This window comes from Squalius cephalus (genome assembly GCF_949319135.1).
Source record: "Squalius cephalus genome assembly, chromosome: 2".
Taxonomy (NCBI): domain Eukaryota; kingdom Metazoa; phylum Chordata; class Actinopteri; order Cypriniformes; family Leuciscidae; genus Squalius; species Squalius cephalus.
This window is the reverse complement of record NC_137123.1, coordinates 46,632,083-46,652,893: the sequence shown is the minus strand read 5'-3', so window position 1 is coordinate 46,652,893 and position 20,811 is coordinate 46,632,083. Positions and strand designations below refer to the sequence as shown.

The window sequence follows — 20,811 nt, the reverse complement described above, 5'->3', positions numbered from 1 at the left end:
ATGCGTGACATCGTCTGTTACAGTATGTGGTACCTTTGTGTGTCTCCACCTGACTATCGCTGATGCTGCGAGCTAGCCGGCTGGCTGCTGCAGGACTGGGGACAACTGTAGGTGTGGTGGCCTGGAATGGCGACTCTAAAAATGGTCAGTGATTAATTTTTATCATTTATACACCGAGTCTGAAAAACTATTAGTACAATACAGCCACAGAGGGGGAAATGTCCATCTATCAAAAAGTTAATTAATTAATTAATGAATAAGTAAAAAGAAAGTATTGATTGTTAGGCCTTGTTGTTTATGGAAAGTATGCTGCAAAAACAGGTAAACCAGAGCGTGGTAATAGTATCAAAACTACTAGCGCATTAAATTGACTACCCACATTTACACTACTAAAAGTTTAGGGTCAGTTTTTTATTTTTTATTTTTTTATTTTGAAAGAATAATGCTTTTATTCAGGAATTATGCATTAAAGGTACAGTAAGCAATTCCTGAGAAATGCTATAGAAAATTTAAATCAACACCTAAACCATAGACTGTAAAAAAAGATGGACAGTGCGTCTCCACTTCCTTCCATTGTAGAAAAATGTCTACCCACTAGTGATCCTGAGGTGGAGCCACGGCATCAAGGTCCCAAGGTTATACTCATACTTAGTGCTGGGCGGTATACCGGTTCATACCGAATACCGGTGTTTATTTTTTTATGATATTAATATTTAATATACCGCAATACCAAAAAGAGTATGTCGCTTAAACAATGTTGGGAACGCGGCACGGCGTGACACTGTTTGAGAGGGTTCCCTTTTCACTGTTGCACTGTGGTGAGGGCACAGCTGTATGTGTTACTAAGTGTGACGGTGACATGATTTGCTCTTATCATCCGATCGTGGTTGTATCTCTCTATTAGTGTTACTCGATCTTAGTGCTGCATTTGACACCATTGACCACAACATTCTTTTAAATAGACTAGAAAACTATGTTGGCATTAGTGGAATTGCACTAGCATGGTTTAAATCATACTTATCTGACCGTTATCAGTTTGTAGCAGTAAATGAAGAGATGTCTTATCGATCACAAGTTCAGTATGGCGTACCACAAGGCTCAGTACTAGGACCGCTGCTGTTCACTCTGTACATGCTACCATTAGGAGATATCATTAGGAAACATGGAATTAGCTTCCACTGTTATGCCAACGATACTCAGCTCTATATTTCTTCAAAACCTACCGAAACTTACCAATTCACTAAATTAACAGAATGCATAGCTGATATAAAAAATTGGATGACTCGTAATTTCCTACTTCTAAATTCTGAAAAAACAGAGATTCTAATTATTGGACAAAATACTTCCTCACGTAATAACCTAGAATACCGTCTAACACTTGATGGCTGCTCTGTCAAGTCTTCGTCGTCGGTTAGGAACCTGGGTGTGCTCTTTGATACCAATCTTTCATTTGAAAGTCACGTGTCTAGTATCTGTAAAACCGCATTTTTCCATCTTAAAAATATATCTAAATTACGCCATATGCTCTCATTGACAAATGCGGAACAATTAGTTCATGCTTTCATGACATCAAGGCTAGATTATTGTAATGCTCTACTGGGTGGTTGCCCTGCACGCTTAATAAACAAACTACAGCTAGTTCAAAACGCAGCAGCTGGAGTTCTTACCAGAACCAGGAAGTATGACCATATTAGCCCAGTTCTGTCAAAACTGCATTGGCTCCCTATTAAACATCGCATCAATTTTAAAATATTGCTGATTACTTACAAAGCACTAAATGGTTTAGCTCCGCAGTACTTGAGCAAGCTCTTAACGCATTATAGTCCTATTGCGATCTCAAAATTCCGGCCAGTTGATCATAACTAGAATATCAAAATCGACTGCTGGCGGTAGATCCTTTTCCTATTTAGCACCAAAACTCTGGAACAATCTTCCTAACATTGTCCGGGAAGCAGACACACTCTGTCAGTTCAAAGCTAGATTAAAGACATCTCTTTGACCTAGCATTCACATAATACATTATAGACTTCTATAATTCAATGTTAGGCTGCATAGATTAGGTCAGATGGAACCGGGAACACTTCCCATAAATCCTGATGTACATCATGAGAAGAATGGCATCTACGCTAATTTTAGTGTCTTTGTTTATACCGAGGTTTTCCCGCAGCCTGCCGGATTCAGGCCGTATCCAGATCTGACGAAGGACCTTCGCCTGGACCCGATATCAACGCACTGCTGAAGTGCCAACTAGTCTCTCCCTATGGAGGATCCCTTTGCCACTCTACAGATAAAGCGTCGTCAGGAAAACTCAATTTGCGTATCTACCCCGAATTGATCAAATAAAATAAAATTCTGTATCAAAACTATAAGGAAACACCAGTACAAACCTGCGCACATATATTCAAACGCACTTAACTATAGAACCAATTCTTAATGCGCATGTGAACGCCATCAGCGTTTCTCACAGGTTCGCGTTTAAAGTTTGTGTAGAGAGAATGGTGTCGTCTTAGTGGCCCCTAATTTAATAACAAATGATCGTTGCGATGGAAGCGAATCAATCAAAACTAACTTTAGCTGGAAAATAACTTTATTAAAGAACCGCTATATAGCCAAAACAATCTTACCTTAAATTATATGTTTATCTCTGTAAAGCTGCTTTGAAACAATCTACATTGTTAAAAGCGCTATATAAATGAAGATGACTTGACTTGAAGATGGATAGGTTAAACTATAATTGATAGCTGTCAAATTATATTACAGTGTTTCCCAAACACTGGTTCACAATATCAACACTGCCCGCCACAAATAGATTTTTACAAAAGGCTTTGACATTGTTGAATAAACATGAGCACTGCACATTTCAAAGTAAAAACGCGGCGCATGTTTTTTTATATGAATGTATCTTTGAAGGGAACTGACTGTCTTTAGAAAAGTGTCAATGTTATTTTCATTTAGTCTTTCTTTATCTTTCCAGATAAAGCAGCGTTTATGAGCGCTGTGCTGCTTTGTGTACAGACGTTACCGGGGAAACCGTCATTTCTGCTGCTCCTAAAGCGCCTCCTGCTGGCACCTCTTTGTAAACTTTACAAACCTGTATTAATACTAGTTTATACCATGGTCTGGGTGAAAACTCGATTCTGATTGGCTGCAGGGTGTCCATTAAAAAGTGATAGAGGACACCTAGTAAAGGAGTTCTGGCGAAACTGACTGTTTACCGTTCAAAATTAATAAATAAATGCGCTGGCTACATCAGCTGTGAGTAACCATAGCAACAGGCAAAGTATCTATACGGACTATAAATCGAGCGGACTATAAATTTCTCCGGTTGCTAAATAAATCGTCAGGCGTAACCAGGGAAACCAAGTTATTGTTTGTAAAAACTTTAGATTTCGATTATAAAACTAATTAAAATATAAACTAATGTTTTAACCATGTGGGTAACACTTTATTTTACGGTGCCCTTGATACAGAGTAATTACTTAATTAGGTACTTAGTAATAGATGTTGTAATAACATGTAACAAAATGTACTTAACATGTAACTAAGTTATGGAACAGCCTGTACTTACAGATTGTAATTACACACATGTAATAGGCAGCTACTGTTACACATGTGTAACAAGCCGAGTTGGATAAGGTTTATAGATACACATGAAGTACACTTAAGTACATTCTTGATACACTTTATTTTACGTAGCTTATACCTGTGTAACATTATGTAATTACAATGTAATTAGGAAACTACTGCATGCATATAAGCTGTGAACTAGTAAGTTAAATCAAACTAAGGCAGAGATGGATAAGGTATGTATACACAAAGTACACTTAAGTACATTCTTGATACACTTTATTTTACGTAGCTCATCCCTGTGTAATATTATGTAATTAGGAAACTACTACATGCATTTAAGCTGTGAACTAGTAAGTTAAATCAAACTAAGGCAGAGATGGATAAGGTATGGATACACAAAGTACACTTAAGTACATTCTTGATGCACTTTATTTTACGTAGCTTATACCTGTGTAATATTATGTAATTACAATGTAATTAGGAAACTACTGCATGCATTTAAGCTGTGAACTAGTAAGTTAAATCAAACTAAGGCAGAGATGGATAAGGTATGGATACACAAAGTACACTTAAGTACATTCTTGATGCACTTTATTTTACGTAGCTTATACCTGTGTAATATTTTGTAATTGCAATGTAATTAGGAAGCTAATGCATGTATTTAAGCTATGAACTAGTGGGTTAATTCAGATAGATAACATATGTAGATACACAGGAAGTGCACTTAAGTACAATCTTGATACACTTTATTTTATGTTACATACAAGTAATGCTACAGAACATACACATTTACCATGTGTAACTGCAGACCTTAGTAGCCTAACATATTTAAGTACTTGTTGTTACATTGTGTTATACTAAGTACTTTCTTACATAATTACAGTGTACCAAGTCCGTAACACGTATGTAACAGACTCGGCTTGTTACACATGTGTAACAGTAGCTGCCTATTACATGTGCGAAATTACAATCTGTAAGTATAGGCTGTTCCATAACTTAGTTACATGTTAAGTACATTTTGTTACATGTTATTACAAAGTCTATTACTAAGTAATTAATTAAGTAATTACTCTGTATCAAGGGCACCGTAAAATAAAGTGTTACCAAAATGGGTTATTTGGCAAGTGACCATGGTATAAGCGGGTTAATGCCCTTCGAGGTGTCCATTGTCAGGTATTAATGGACTTCGGCGGAGGTCCGCTGCGCGTCGGACTGTTCACACCTTGCCATCGTCCATTAATACCTGACAATGGACACCTCGTCGGGCATTAACCCTTACGTGGAATTTTTCTAAAATATTTACTCATGCCAGTACAATAGGGCATTCTAAGTCAATCTACTGCAGTATTTCCTCTCTCAATCGGTTGAAAATGTGGTTAACACCCAGTCATGCTTAAAAAAAAACAAAAAAACCCGTCATATACCGTGAAACCGGTATACTTCGAAAAATACCATGATATAAATTTTTGGTCATACCGCCCAGCACTACTCATACTTGTACACCATGTATGTAGACTGTATGATGATGGCACTTTGAATCGTAGGCTACGAACGACACAAGTTAGTATAGAAGAATAAAATGTCAACAGCATGTGCTAGTGGTAAACAAATCAAGCAAGATGAATCGCACTTTTATGCGCACTGAAAAAAAAAAAAAGGAAGCGAAAGAAGAGAATATGCACGCAGTCATGGCAAGGGAAAAGAGGCCAACTTGGCATGCCAATTTTGCAAATGGCACATTTTTGCAAAGGAGCATGAGGTAAGTAGTTTTAATTTTAGCACCGCCATGTCACATTGATCAATACGCCATTTCACGTTGCGTTTTTATTGGCTAGTCAGTAGACGTGGGTCCTAACAGCAAACGCACTGTGAAAATATCATGTTAATCATAATTCTGACACTGTCAACAAATGTACGCAGGCTATCTTTAGTCGCAATACCGTGAAAAAGGCCGCCTTTGAACCTCTCTCACTGTACCGTTTAGGAGCCACGACCACAGAAATCACCACGATTGGTCATCTTTTGTCTGGGACAGCCTAAAATCGTACAATGTGTACAGGGCACAAAACCAAACTTATTGGGAAAATTAACACTTGAACATAGTGTGATAAGAACTACCTAAAATGAAAGAAACCATCAGTAATTTTTTTTTTGTATTTAAAAAAAAAAAAGTGATTGGATTTTTTAGTGTGGCTCATATCGCATTCGACTACATGGAGACCTATACTGCAGCCAGCCACCAAAGGGCGATCGAAATGCTTTGGCTTCACTTCTCAGGACTTGCGCGGCCACTTTACCTAAACAAACAATTTTGTGAATATTGTCTAGATGTCTGTCCTGTGTGTGTGTGCTGGAAAAACAAAACAAAATTGGTTAGTACATAGTACTGGCTGGAGAAAAAACAAAGTGAATTGGACGATCCACTTATAGCCAAACAGCATTATAGGGGGCGTATACATTCATGATGGGGGCAAGAGAAAGTAAGACATTTGCAGAAAGACCAGATCAAAGGAATACAATTGGAAGAAGAATGGTTATGATCAGGCAAGAGCTAGGATCTGCATTAATATGGGAAAAGCTTTCCAGTGCTGGAGAGACATTAGAGAGCAGCAAGGCCTGAAAACAGACACCGAGTTTGCTTTGTTTCTGCTCGATACATGAGTAACATTGGTTTTTGTTGTTGCAGAATTTGTTGTTACATATCGTGTTCATTATTTTGGGGGCAGAGCAATAAAGGGAGGGGTATGTTTGTTCGGGTGTCGATTTCAAATGTCAACAGTGTTTCTCAGAAATTGCTTACTGCACCTTCAAATGGATTAAAAAACTTTCTATTCATCAAAGAATACTGAAAGATCATTTGACATTGAGGACTTGCTGCTGAAAAATCAGCTTTGCATCACAGGAATAAATTACATATTAAAACATTCAAATAGAAAAATATAATAATAGAAAAGTTATTTTAAATTGCATAAATATTTCATTATATTGCTGTTTTTACTGTATTTTGACCGAATAAATGCAGCCTTGGTGAGCAAGCATCAGTGACTATTTTCAAAAATATTTAAAAAAATCTTCCTGACCTCCATATTTTAAACAGTAGGCCTAAAGCTTGTGTACTAGGGCTGAACGATTTTGGAAAATAAATTAATTGCAATTTTTTTTAACCAATATTGCGCTTGCGATTTAATATGCGATTCCTTTTTAAGCTCTTTATCTTCTGTATCATTCAACAAAGACAAGCAATAAATCATTGTATAGTAGTGATGAGAATCTTTAGGTACCTCATGATCAGATTCGAAAACTATTGTTGATCTACTATTTTTTCTTATTAATTAATCTTATTATTAAAGCTTAAAATCTTTTTTATTTAATTACATATGTAATTATAAGTACTTTAAAAAACAATTACACATTACATTTTTTTATTAAAACAATTGCATTTTAAGAATTTTAAATAGGCTAAGGCTATATCAACTAATATAGCTTCAAAACATAAAAACAAGTGAATAAAAAAAAGAGTGCTTTCAGTATTTAAGAGTAGGCTATCCAAAGATTTTCCATTCAAGAGCTTTAAAATTAATTTTGCGTCATAAAAGCATTTTCAGATGCAAATAGCTACATTTAACCACGGAGACGAGTCGCTCACAGCCGCATGCGCGAGCGCTCTTCACAAAGCGCGCATAAGTATTTGAAGTTGAAAGCAGCCTTCTGTCAGTGAGTTTCATATTTTACTATGTAAGACCCACTGCAATTCTCTGAATCGATCCAGAATCATTGGAGAGAGAATCTATAATACAATATCACATAAATAATGTATAAAAAAAAAGATTTTTTTTTATCATATTATCGCAAATGCAATTAATCGTTCAGCCCTATTGTGTACACAGAAATTACTATTTTGATTTCAGCAACATGAACAGTCGAGATTCCAACTTGTTTACATACAGGACGTCTTAAAAGTACGGTATCAACATCAGGGGAAAATCTGAAATGATACAAAACTTTACAATATGGCCCCTTTAAATAAAATGTTTCAAATTGATTTCATTGCCAGTAGGTGATACTGCAGCAAGGAGATGAAACAAGCTCCATAGCTTACTAAGCTAACAAGTGACAAGGGAAATAATAAAAAGGGGTGGTCCGCAATTACACCCAGCTAATGACAGGTTGCCAGGTTTCTGTCCTACAAATTAATTCACATAGTAAATGAGCATGAAATAATGAAAGGGGAAAGCAGATAAAAAAAAAAAAAAAAAAAAGATCACAGACAACTCCGTAATGAGACGGGGACACTTTTCTTTTCAAATTCAAATTCTCCCTCTCTCCACAACACACACAAAGAGAAACACAGACAAACAAATGTGGGTTTAAAATAGACAAACTGGATAGTGAGAAGATATTGAACCTAATGACTGAAGAATAACGCTCTATCCAGCCTGATCTCATTTAATACAATGAGAGGAAGTGTTTTTAAATGATTAACATTTTGTCCATCTGTCAGCGAATTGCCAATCTGTATGTAATCTTATGTAAGCACATTCGTTTGTGCGCAAACAAACTAGTCAGCTGTAGCATGCTGAGTCATTGTTTGTATTTGTGTGAAGAACAAATGCAAAATAAAATTCATGTCCAATGCATGCTTAGTGTTATACCTGTGAATGGACCCACTTGGACCACTCCCTCAGTCATTGCATAGTTTTCATTTGAATTGTGGGAGTGTGACATGATTGTTCCAGAGGAGATATTATGTGGCAGATCCTTGAGAGAAATAAAAGAAAGAGAACAACAAACAAGAATATAAATGAATGACACTAAAGAAAGATATCACAACAAAGCATTTCCCGAGTATACTGTGTTTTCTCCCATTTTTCCATCTGACTTTTAGCCGTCAAAATTTTAAGTTACTTAATTTCAAAACTGAATCATTTAGCCAATTTCATGCTAAAAAACAAACAAAAACTTCACTCTTAAAATAGTCTAAACTCTGTAAACTCAGGGTTAATGTTCTTATTTGCATATTTATGAGGTCAATAACAAATTACACAAATACAATGGGCATATTATCAGTGTCAGTGTGGCCAAGTAAATCTGCTCTGTGTGTTTTAAGTCACCCTATATGTACAAAAGTATAAAAAATTATTATGGGGTCTCTCCTTTACATCAAAATGCTCTTTATTTCCTCAGACACTGAAACTAAATACATTGTGCATTTGTGAAAGTTTCTGTGACTGTACAAAATACATGAATATTTAATGAATTTAAAATAATGCATTTTTATAACACAGGGTTAAAAGCGGTGCAAGGCATCTTTAAAATTTCTTGTGTGAAACATTTAAACCGGTACCATTATGTACAGTCATGGCCAAAAATTTTAGGAAGTAACATAAATGTGTTTCGCAAAGTTTGCTGCTTTAGTATTTGTAGATTCTTTTGTAGATGTTTCTGTGGTATACTTTAAAATGATAAGAATTTCATAAGTTTTAAATGCTTTTATTGGAAAAAACATTCATTAGATGCAAAATGTCAATATTTACAGTGTTGACCCGTTTTCTTCATAACCTCTGCAATTCGCTCTGGAATGGAGGATATCAGCTTCTGGGCCAAATCCTGACTGATGGCGATACATTCACAAATTGTAGTCTTCTGCTTGTCCACTCGCCTTTTGATGACTGACCATAGATTCTCTACGGGATTAAGATCCAGGGAATTGCCTGGCCACATATCCAAACTTTCAATGTGATGATCTCCGATCCACTTCATTATCACTTTTGCCTTGTGACATGGTGATCCATCATGCTGGAAAATGCACAGATCATCACCAAATTGTTCCTGGATCGTTGGGAGAAGTTGCTCGTGCAGGACATTTTGATACCATTCTTTAGTCATGGCAGTGTTTTTGGGCAGAATTGTGAGAGATCCCACTCCCTTGGATGAAAAGCAACCCCACACATGGATAGTTTCAGGATGCTTCACTGTTGGCATGACACAGGACAGGAAGCGTTCACCTATTCTTCTCCAGACAATTAATTTTTCAACAGTTGGAAGGGGGCATCATCAGGAAAAAAAAAAAACCTTCCAAGTTCCAATCCTTGTAATTCTGCAGAATTTCAGTCTGTCCTTGATGTTTTTCTTGGAGAGAAGTGGCTTCTTTGCTGCCCCTCTTTACACCAGGCCGTTATTTGAAAAGTATTTGCCTCAGTGTTTTCAGATGCAAGTTCTTGATCAGGTAAATGGTTCTTTCAGGTGCAAAATTGTGAGGCATTTTTTATGCATGCGATGATGGTTAAACGTCTTTTTTTGGAGGTAACCATAGCCAACACAAGAACACAATGATTGGAAACACTTCTTCCCTCCTTTATAACAATCACTTATATAATCCAATCAGAATGATACGTGATTTCAACTGACTAGTACTTGTTCACACTTTCCCATGTGCTGATGATATGATGAGTAATATAATGTTAGCTGCTCATTTCGTGCTAGGGCCAAAAAGAAGCAGCATTATTTGGGTAGTGATAAAGCAACATTTTTTGACCAATGAAGTTTCTGCAATTATTTAAAATGCATCTAATCACTCTGCACAATAATCTAGAAACAATGTGAAACAAAACCACAGCAACAACTGAAGCAAACTGTGCAAAACACAAATTTGTCACTGCCAAAACTTTTGGCCATGACTGTGCTTTTAAAGATGCCTGTTGATTCATGTGGTCTAATTCTTCTGTTTAATGTGAAGAATGCCTAGCATATAGACTGTTGCCATAGACATGACACACATTTAGTTAAATACTCAACCATGAGCTCTCTGGCTGGCTTGGATGTTGGCACACTTTTATGAAGCTAATAAAAAGAAGTCAAGCTCAAAGTAAATCCTAAACCGGATACATGAAACTGAAGGTGGGGCTGGGCAAACCAACATAATCCATAACATACAATAATAGCAACTATGGTTCAAACCCTGTGCATTGGTTGGTTATAGAATCAGAGCAGTGCTGCATTGATTTGTAAAAAATAAAAATAAAAATAATATGGATTGGAATCCACTGCTGCTTAAATGTATATGTAATCAGTGATTATAATCAAGGTATTAATCAATATTTTTCCTTCTAAATGTCAAATGAGTTGAATGACTTCTCTGGAGATTTTACTTTGTTATAGAAGTTACCAGTGTGATTACTGAAATGTTTTTTTTTTTTTTTCATGTATTCTGTAGTCTGTATTTGATATCTGAATGCAGTAACAGTGCTTGCTTATTTAGCCCGGCTTCCAGAACTGAAATAGGGACTTGTTTTGTGTTTAAACATACGTTTAAACGTTAAAACATATTGGGGTCATTGAAGACAATAGTTTAAGAGACCATTTCTTTGTTAAAGCCTTACTTTCCAGTTAGACTAAAGTGTAGCTCTCCTTGAGAGAAAGAATGCATTATCTTGATGTTTTTAGAGGACTCTCATTTATAGTTAGAGCCTGGCCAAATCCAACCTTGGAAAAGCTGTGTGTCAGTGTGTGTGTTAGTCCTCTTGGTTACAGACGGAACCACTGGCATTATTGGAGATTGACTGAGTTGTTGACTGGACATGTTGGCGCCCAGCAACCCAAGTCTGAAAACTGGAAGGTCTTGACGTGCCTAACTTCAGGGTCCGAGTGTCAGCTGCATAATCAATGGAGATATGATTCAGTCTATTTGTATATGTGTGGAAAAGTACTATTTATCTATTTCTTAGCCAATCAGAAACCTGAAGCAAGGACGTAGCTAAGACCTTGGTGTAGGGTATAACTGCTGTGATCTTTGTAACTGTAAAGGAGGTGACCTATGAACTCCTGTGTGAGTCTTGAAGCTGACTTCTACTGATGAAACTGCAAACTAACTTCAGTAAAACTTTTCTTCAATTTATTATAATTCTGACTCCGGGTCTTCTTTCAAACAAACGGTCCTTGGGTCCTAAACTGTTAACCCCTAACTATATATATACATATATATAGAGCAGCGTGTTCTTCGGTGGTGGCTGACGGACATGGTCATCCACACACAGTAAGCAGTAGCCTACCCACGTGATGTGCGAGCCCAATACTGACAATAAATGTCAAATAAATGCAATGAAACAGTTTGTGATTTTCCTTATTTTATTTTGATATCTCACTATGTATGATCTCTTAACAATGTTTGTTTCTTTTGTTCCTCATTGTTTACACATGGTTGCTCATTTTTTTTTTTTTTTTTCGCCCCTCATTTTCTTCCGGACTGTGGCTGTTATAGGCTATGCAATTATCAGACACCTATACCTGTCACCATCACAGTCATCCTTTCTTGTCCTCTTTGCAAATAAAGCTGTGATTTTACCACTGGGTTTCATAGCTTTGTAAGATAAGATCCTTCCTTGCTAGACCTGATAATTATTTTTGTATTATCATATTAACATTAAAAAGTTTATTTTAACTAATAGTCTAATTTTCTACCATATACAATAGAATAAAATTAGCAGCTAGCTAACAACAACTTGCTTTGTTCTGGTTTCACCTCACTCCAGTCTAAACTAAATGATTTTGAGTAATTTACTACACATTGTCAATATAAATAACCTGAAATTGCTGTGGATTATTAAGGCTAAATCTTACAAACCACTTTTGCTGAATGAGGTAAGCACACTTACATTTTAATTTCAGAGGTGTTCTGAGTAAAAGATTTGTTATACCCAGATTCAGAGAGTGATGTCTCGTGAGTTTAGTGTTGGACAGATCACTTGTTTTAACCATTCATTAAAATTAATCGGTTCAAAGGAGTCATTAGGTCGCAAATCGGACACTAGTGGATGTAGATGCGTTGTGAGCTAATCCCGGCTGTTAGGACATCGCAAAAGATTTGACAACACAGAAAACACTTCATCACTGAATAAGATTATTTTTAGTTTCATTCAAGTGTGGCTTATGTCAGCTTCATGTGTGGAACGCTTGTCAGAGAAGAGGCAACGTTTTTTTTTTTTCACGGTAATTCAGGAAAGAAATTCTCAGAATACACCACGTGCAACATATATTCTGTCTTCCGACCTTTTACCATTTCTGTCTTAGTTTGAAGACAGAAAGTGCGCGCGCAGGAGGGAGAGGCTCTTTGTTCGTTCTCTATCTCAGTTAACGCCCTGTCACAAGCGCAACAGTCATCTACATCACTCATAAATCACAATAACTGATCAAATAAGGCTTTGGCAGGACAAAAGTTCAATGTAGGAAAAACCCTATATAGTTGTAATTTAAATTATTGAACCCACATTGCAAATCAGGTTGATTGGCAAAATGTACAGACCTTCAGCTGTTTGCAATGAACAAATCAAACAAAAGTAATTGAAATAGCTCAACAAAACAAATGTGTCCCCAAACTCAACTGGAAATGCAACTTTTAATGACTTCTCAAAATTATTCAACCCCTTCATGGCAAGCATCTTTAGTACTTGGTAGAATACCCTTTTGATGTTATGACCTGCTGCAAACGAGATGTATAACCAGACACCAGCTTCAGGCAGTGTTTCTGAGGAATCTTAGCCCATTACTCATGAGCAATGGCCTCCAGTTCAGTAATATTCTTGGGATTGCGTGTTGCAACCAACTTCTTCAAATCTCACTAGAGATTTTCTAGGGGGTTCAAGTCAGTTGACTGGTATGCCACTTTAAAAACTTCCAGGACTACTTCTACAACCAAGCCCTGGTGGATTTTAAGGTACTGCTTGTAAATGTGATCATTGTCCTGTTGGAAGATCCAATGACGTCCAAGCCTCAGCTTCCTCACTGACGGCATGACGTTTTTTCCTAGGATTTCCTGATACTTCAATTAATCAATCTTGCCTTTCAAACGCTGCAGGTTTCCAGTGCCAGAGGATGCAAAGCAGCCCCAGAGCATCACAGAGCCACCGCCATGCTTAACGGTGTTATTTTCAGCATATGCTTCATTCTCCTTCCTCCAGACATACTGCTGATCCATAGGGCCGAAAAGATCCAGTTTTGTTTCATCGCTCCACAGGACAGTGTCCCAAAACTTCTGTGGTTTATTTATATGATTTTGAGCATTTTTCGTGTGCTTTTGGGTCAGTAGTGGTGTACGTCTTGGAGTTCTGGCATGGAAACCACATGCATTTAGTATGCGCCCTAGTGTGCAAGCTGAAACCTCAGTGCCTGTTGCCTCCAAGTCTTACTGCAGGTCTTTTGCAGTCACACGATCGTTTTTCTTAACCTGCCTTCTCAGAAATCTGATTGCAGCCATTGATAGATTCCTTTTTCTGCCCCGTCCAGGTCGTGTAACCACTGTTCCTTTAAAGGTGCTGTATGTAACTTTTTCACTCTACTAAAGCATAAAAATACCATAATATGTTTGCATATATTGAGGAAACATGCAAAGTTCACATACTCGTTTCTCTGAAAAACACTTCTACAGCAAGTTATTTTACTTTGAAATGTGCGTTTCCAGGCTGGAATGTTTGTTTTTGTTTTGATACAGCACGTTGCAAGATCTTCACCATCTCTCCGGCTGCGCAGTGGGCTCCATCCTCTCCAGTCATCCCCATGGTGGCCCTCACCAACATTCCGCCGCCAGTCAACGCCACCATGGGGCACTCCGCTGGCTGTGGCCTGGATGGAAATCCATCAGCCCTTCCTACTGTGCCTGCTGTCTATTTTGCCAAGCCTTTGCCATCTCCTCATCCTCTTTGCCTCGTCACCACGGTTCTGTCACACTCTCACACCACTTGGACTCGTTATGTTATGTCATCACCTGCCTTCGTCACTCATTTGTTGTCACGACACTAATTACGTTCAACTGTGAACTCATCAATCACCATCATTAACACCTATATATATGTTCAGTTCTGCTTGAGTTCAGTGTCCAGTGTCGTCAATGTTAAGTGTGTGTTGCTCTCTGTTCACCTGTCCGTTGTTCTCTAGTTAAATAAACCTTTGAATTGGATATCACGTCTTCCTCATCTGTCTGCCAGCAACCACCTGGGACAGTTATCTTTTAGTATCTTGTTCCTTATATTTCATGTGTTCTAGCTCAAGCAAACCTGGTGCAACTAATGAAGCACTTGATTAGTTGCATCAGGTGTGCTTTAGACAAGACCTGTTTTGCAGATTTGTGCTGATTTGAGGGATTCTATTCAGGGGGTTGAATAATTTTGAGACTGCAGAATCATTAAAAGTTGCATTTTTCAGTTCAATTTGGGGAAACCACTTGAAACATTTGTTATTGTTTATTGTATATATACATATTAATTTATTATTACTGCTGATCTATAAGTAATAATATAATAGTCTGTTCATCCTTTCCAATAATTAGGAACATAAGTACAGTCATGAGACAACTTAAGTCATTTTCATTAAGTGTCATCATTACATAGTACCTTGGAAACATTCATCTCCAAATATTCTGTGTTCAAATGGCACCATTGTTAGTTGAAAAAAATTGGTCTTGCTCTATGCAGCATGTCTTACCCTCTGAAACACTTCCTCGTGACTTTTGTCTGCTTCTCCGTTTCTGGTGACTGAGATTTGCGCAGCTGGGCTTCTGTGGGCCTCCTCTGCCATAGCCACCTTCAATACACATTACACAGACACACAATTACTAGGGCATAAAAAACAACATTGAAGCAGTTATGCTGAGAGTTCAGATGCAGAGCGCTTCCACCACCAGAAAAGCTTTGCACAGGGGCTTGTCGGGGCTTGAGAAGTTATAACCGCACCACCATAAGCAAAGAAAATACAGCTATAAATAACAAAATGGATCAGGTCAACTGCTGCTTTGGAATAACTATTTAACAACAACAGGGAAACATAACTATTAGTGAATAAGAAACTAATCACAGACATATCACCCTGTAGCCCAAGACTGGTTGCCCACTGAAGCCAAGCAGGTTTGAGCCTGGTCAGTACCTGGATGGGAGACCTCCTGGGAAAACTAGGTTGCTGTTGGAAGAGGTGTTAGTGAGGCCAGCAGAGGGTGCTCAACCAGTGGTCTGTATGGGTCCTAATGCACCACTATAGTGACGGGGAAACTATACTGTAACTAGCGCCGTTCTTCGGATGAGATGTTAAAACTCTTGACTCTGTCTGTGGTCATTAAAAATCCCATGGCACTTCTCGTAAAGAGTAGGGGTGTAACCCCGATGTCCAGGCCAAATTCCCTCCATTGGCCCTGATCAATCATGGGCTCCTAATAATCCCCATCCTTTGAATTGGCTTGATCACTTTATCTCCTCTCCACCTATAGCTGGTGTGCGGTGAGCGCCCTGGCGCCGTTGTTCTGTGGCTGCCGTCACGTCATCCAAGTGGATGCTACACACTGGTGGTGGTTGAGAAGAGAACCCTGACATTGATTGTAAAGCACATCTGGGTGTACAGTAGTACATAGTATAGCACTATATAAATGCTTGATTCCTTCCTTCATTCATTTATTCATCAGGTACAGGCAGAATAGCTAAGTCTAACTACACTGCCATCTGGTGATCATTGTTTTCAGTTTGAGGGACTGCAAGTGAGGGACAATTTATTTTCTTTACTTCTTTAGGGGAAAAACAACAACTTTGGACTCATTGTAAGGGAAGAAAATACATAAATAAATGGTAACACTAATAAGGTTACATTAGTTAACATTGGTTAATGCATCAACTAACATTAAGTAACAATGGGCAATACATGTTACAGTATTAATCTTTGTTAATGTTATTTAATAAAAATAAAACTGTTCATTGTTAGTTCATGTTGCCTCAGGTCCATTAAATAATATTAACTGTCAAAACTTTTGTTTTTAGTAATGTATTAGTAAATGTTGAAATGAACATCAACTACTAATGTAGTTAACTAATGTTAATAAATGGAACCTTATTGTAAAGTTTTACCAAATAAATAAATAAATAAATAGCCTAAATAAAATCTAACCTGACTGAACTCTGTACAATGATGAGAGAAAGTGAGAGAGATAGCAGGCGAAAACTCACTAACAAGATAAAGCCTAAGTGACATTGCATTAGAAAGTTGTGCCAAGTGGCTAAGAAGATTGCTGATGAGCTTTGTGGACAGTCTTTAAATGCTCTGATAAAAGCTGAAGTTCACTGCATTACAGTAAGTCCACAGGCTGTTTTTACATGACACACGATAGACAGAAGAGCTTCTAAGGACACTTGGTCACTTCATGCACTTTTACTGAAAAAGACATGAGAAGACACATTTGAAACGCACAAAAATCTGATCACTCAATCCAGGTACACATGAGCTATAGCGACCATACCCGATCCGACAAATGACCCTGGACACGATGCAGGAGTGAGAGTGGAGACTAAGGCCCTGTTTACACCTGCTATTAAGAGGAGTTTTGGTCGATTGAATCACAAGTAGATGAGGGAGACACAAACCCGTTTACACCTGGTGTTTTAATACGTCTCTTTTGTCCACTTTCAACCACTTCTGTCCTGATTTCTTCAAGGAGAGGGTCTATGGGCTCGTAAATGAATGTGTTTTTTTCAGATCTTTCTATCTAATTGACAAAATAAGCTTGCGCATTTTACATATGAACATGCCCGGAGATGATGAAAAAAAAACACAGAGCAGCAGCTTTTATTTCTGCTCTGATAGCCCACGCTGAACGCGGTGGGTCAAACACATTTGACCACATGAGCATTTACAATACGAAAGCAATCCATCCTAACGCATTTTCGACTACCTCTGGAAGTGGTCGAAAGTAGACAAGCTCACAACAGTTTAAACCCTGTTTACACCTATATTTAGCGTCATCACCTACTTACCTACTACAACAGCGCAGGGAATTTGTTGGGCCCAGGAGTAAAACAAAAAGACATGAACTTTCTTTTATTCCACGTGCTCTTAAATTGTTTTATAACTAACTTACAGGTTTGAATGTATGACGCCTGGTGTATTTCAGGTTTTTCTGTGTATCTGTTTGGCCCCACCTGTTATTATTTTGTTGTTGTTGTTTTCAATTTCTTTTAAACTAGGTAGATAAGGTTGTCTTGAGTATGTGTTATGTTTGATACATTGCAGGGTTTTGTTCTACAATATTCTACCTTGTCAAACTCTAAATAAAACTAACTAATCCACTTGTGAGCCGATCGAGCAAAACGCATCTTAATACCACGTGTAAACTAGGCCTAAGGGTGCTCCGATTGATCAGTGCACTTTCTTTCCTCCCTAAAAGCCCACATCAGCTAGATCATTGATTGTCATAAAATACAGTCAACTGCTAAACTGCAGTTACATGTGCAAATGAAAGCAAATTACGAATGCAAAATACAGCTTGCTGTCACTATTTTGTTTTGCAATTTATGGCTTTAAGCAATTAAATATGCCATTATTGTTAAAGTGTCCTTGCATGTGGTTTAATGTGTAACTACAAAAAAGGCTATTACGGTTTGCGTTATGCGGAAAGGCTCAGTGATTTGAATCTTAAAGAACGATCGTTTGTTTGTCTGGCCAGTGAAAACAGCACACAGTGTCCAATAACAGCGCATGAATCTTTCAAAGCCACCTGATGCCATCATGCCAGAAGGACAGTGACTCTAAACTCTCTCAGATGAATCAAATGACAACTGTGGTTCTCACTGGTTTCTTTAAACAACTCTACAAGCGATTCAAATCTGGATTGTCTTTTGCAGTCACTATTTTAAAAGCCCTTATTTCCAAACACTGCAGTTTGTCACCAGATTTGATGATTAAAGCAGCATTGATGAACAGTGCCTCGGTCAAGCCCAGCAGAAGAGTCCCCTAGAGTTCAGTTGCTTAGAGACATTAACAAAGAGAGCTACAGAAACAACAGCAATCTGATCAGACATTCTAAAGACAGAGCTGTTATCATGATCTCTTCATGAAAGCGACATAGGTCTAATAAATGCTTGAATAAAACGAAAGATAGGTTTCTTAAGCAAACCCTTCAGTTATCAGAATGAGTCAGTTAACATTTCCTTATCAGGACAGGCTGAATAACTATTTCAATCATGCTGACAGATAAAGTGCAGTAATCAGGCATGTGACTAGCTGACAAAAGACAAAAAAACTGACATGACGTGAAGGCCGAGTAACCCATCCTCGGAATTTGTCCTCTGCGTTTAACCAATCCAAGTTAAGTTAGGTTAGTACATTAGGAGCAGTGAGTAGTGAACACACACACACACACACACACACACACACACACACACAGTAAACCGTGGACACACACACCCAGAGCAGTGGCCAGCCATTTTTGCTGTGGCGCCCAGGGAGCGATTGGGGATTACGTGCTGTTGTATTACAAATTTATTAAATGTTTAATTTAGGTTCCACTACAATAGTATATAAATTGAATAAAAGTTTAGTAGTAGCATTTGATGTATAAATGATGATTATTGAGTTTCCAGCAAGAGATTCCTGCCAGACCTGTTTTTTTTTTCTATTCTAAGTTAAATGAGTCAGACTCTAACCTTTTGTCTTTAATGGCTTTTGGAGCTCGAGCCCCAGCCCCAGTCGTTGAATAGTTAGGCTGATTGGATTAGCATATATGCGTTTGAATATTTATGCTGATTGGATAAGGACTGGTAACACTCTGGAGTCTAGGGCGGGTTCCTCAACCTGTATACTTCATTTACATGCTTTGTTCAACCACAATGTAAATCCCTCCCCCTAAATGTATATAAAATTGCAAGGCAACGTTCCTTAGATTAGACTGTTGGGACGAACTGCAGCAACGCACAGCTAAGTCCTCAATAAACTTCTGCTTGAAAGATATCCCAACGTCTCCTGGTCTCTGCTTTGACGAAGAAAAAGTTTCCAACAGTGCCTTGCTCAAGGGCACCTCAGTCATTTCCTGCAGGTATTGATAATTGAACTTACAACCTTCAGGTTACCAGTCTGACTCTATAGCCATTAGGCCACGACTAGGCATTTTATAAGCAACAACACTTGCAGAGTAGCGTTTTCAGAAACTGAAAATGAACAGTGCAACAAGTAAGACTATTTATTTAAATAATTACATCAAACCGTTATGATATGATGATCGCACTAAACCATATCATTCTCACAACCATGCACTGTCAAAATTCATAATAAAGTTAAAGTTTAAGGGCAACTGGGCAGTAGCACAGTTTCAACTGCGATTTTTACTCGCATTTAGTGCTTTAAATCCTGGCCAACATGCTAAGGGTGTCCCGCAGATGGCGCCGTGAACTTGTGCAGTGCTGTCAGAAGCAATCCTTGCATGAAATAAATGTATTAAAAAACATAACATTTTGCAGATTATTTTGTAATTGTTTAAGGCCATTTCATGATTTCAATCATCATACAGTAACCAGCACCCCCCCCCCCCATCCCCATTTTGTTCCCCCTCAGATTTACCCAATTCATGTGGGTCATACTTAATATGGAAAAATCACATCTTGAGTAATATGTGTCCTGCTGTCAGTTTGTTAGAAAAGCACCCATAGTGCACTGGGCTTGTTGCCGTCCAAGGCCATTTGCACCAGTCTGCTATGGATACGCCTATAGTCAAATACCGCCTAGCTTTAATAGGAAATACTTCTTAGAAAACTTTTAGTCACAATGGTGTTGACTTGTATTGTTCCTGGGTGCAAAAATGCACAAAAAACAAAAACTAAAAAAACAAGTTACTTTTGGTTTCCAATGAAGGATCCAGCATGTTGTAGGCTGTGGCTAAAGGCTGCAAAAAATCATAAATACGGAGAGAACAATGCACCGGAAAATCTGAAAAACCTTAGTGTTTGTAGTCAACATTTCAAACTGGATGCCCATGAACACAATGTTTTAGGCCAAACAGAGGGGACAAAAATGAAAGAAACTGCTGTTCTGTCAGTTCCGCCAAACCTCCATAGCAAAACACAGTCATATACAAGTAAGAAAGCTGTTGCCATAATGTTTAATTTTTACCATAATGCCGTCTAAAGACTAGACTAAGTACGATAATAACTGTTCTGTTAATAACCCTCTGTAAATCGAACTGTCCATGGGCGGGGATACAAATATGCGGAAGAATAATCTGTAGTTTTCACGAAAGCCTGGGAGCGTTTTGCATCATCCAGCGGACTTTTACTGACAAATAAACATGAATTTCTCGGTCCAGGTAACACGGAGAACATTCTTCATTTACATATACTACCAGTACCGACACTGAAACAATACAAAGCGGATTGAAAATAGGCAAATTTACACTTTAACGTTAGACAGTTTTGATTTATATGCTGTTGAATGATTAATGATCACTTT

The 20,811-nt window shown here is 37.9% G+C and overlaps 1 protein-coding gene across 4 annotated transcripts in view; it reads right to left on the bottom strand.

Moving 5' to 3' along the window:
• Positions 1 to 20,811, bottom strand: part of arfip1 (ADP-ribosylation factor interacting protein 1 (arfaptin 1)) — a 30,396-nt gene that overhangs the window by 6,061 nt on the left and 3,524 nt on the right. For 2 of the 4 annotated variants that reach the window (XM_079852956.1, XM_079852958.1), the window contains 3 exons: positions 15,043 to 15,141; positions 8,223 to 8,328; positions 34 to 135 (listed from right to left, as the gene is read on the bottom strand). In XM_079852956.1, the coding sequence (XP_079709082.1) occupies positions 34 to 135; positions 8,223 to 8,328; positions 15,043 to 15,141 (307 nt within the window). The remainder of the gene's footprint in view (positions 1 to 33; positions 136 to 8,222; positions 8,329 to 15,042; positions 15,142 to 20,811) is intronic. The other 2 variants (XM_079852957.1, XM_079852959.1) reach the window with 1 other exon arrangement.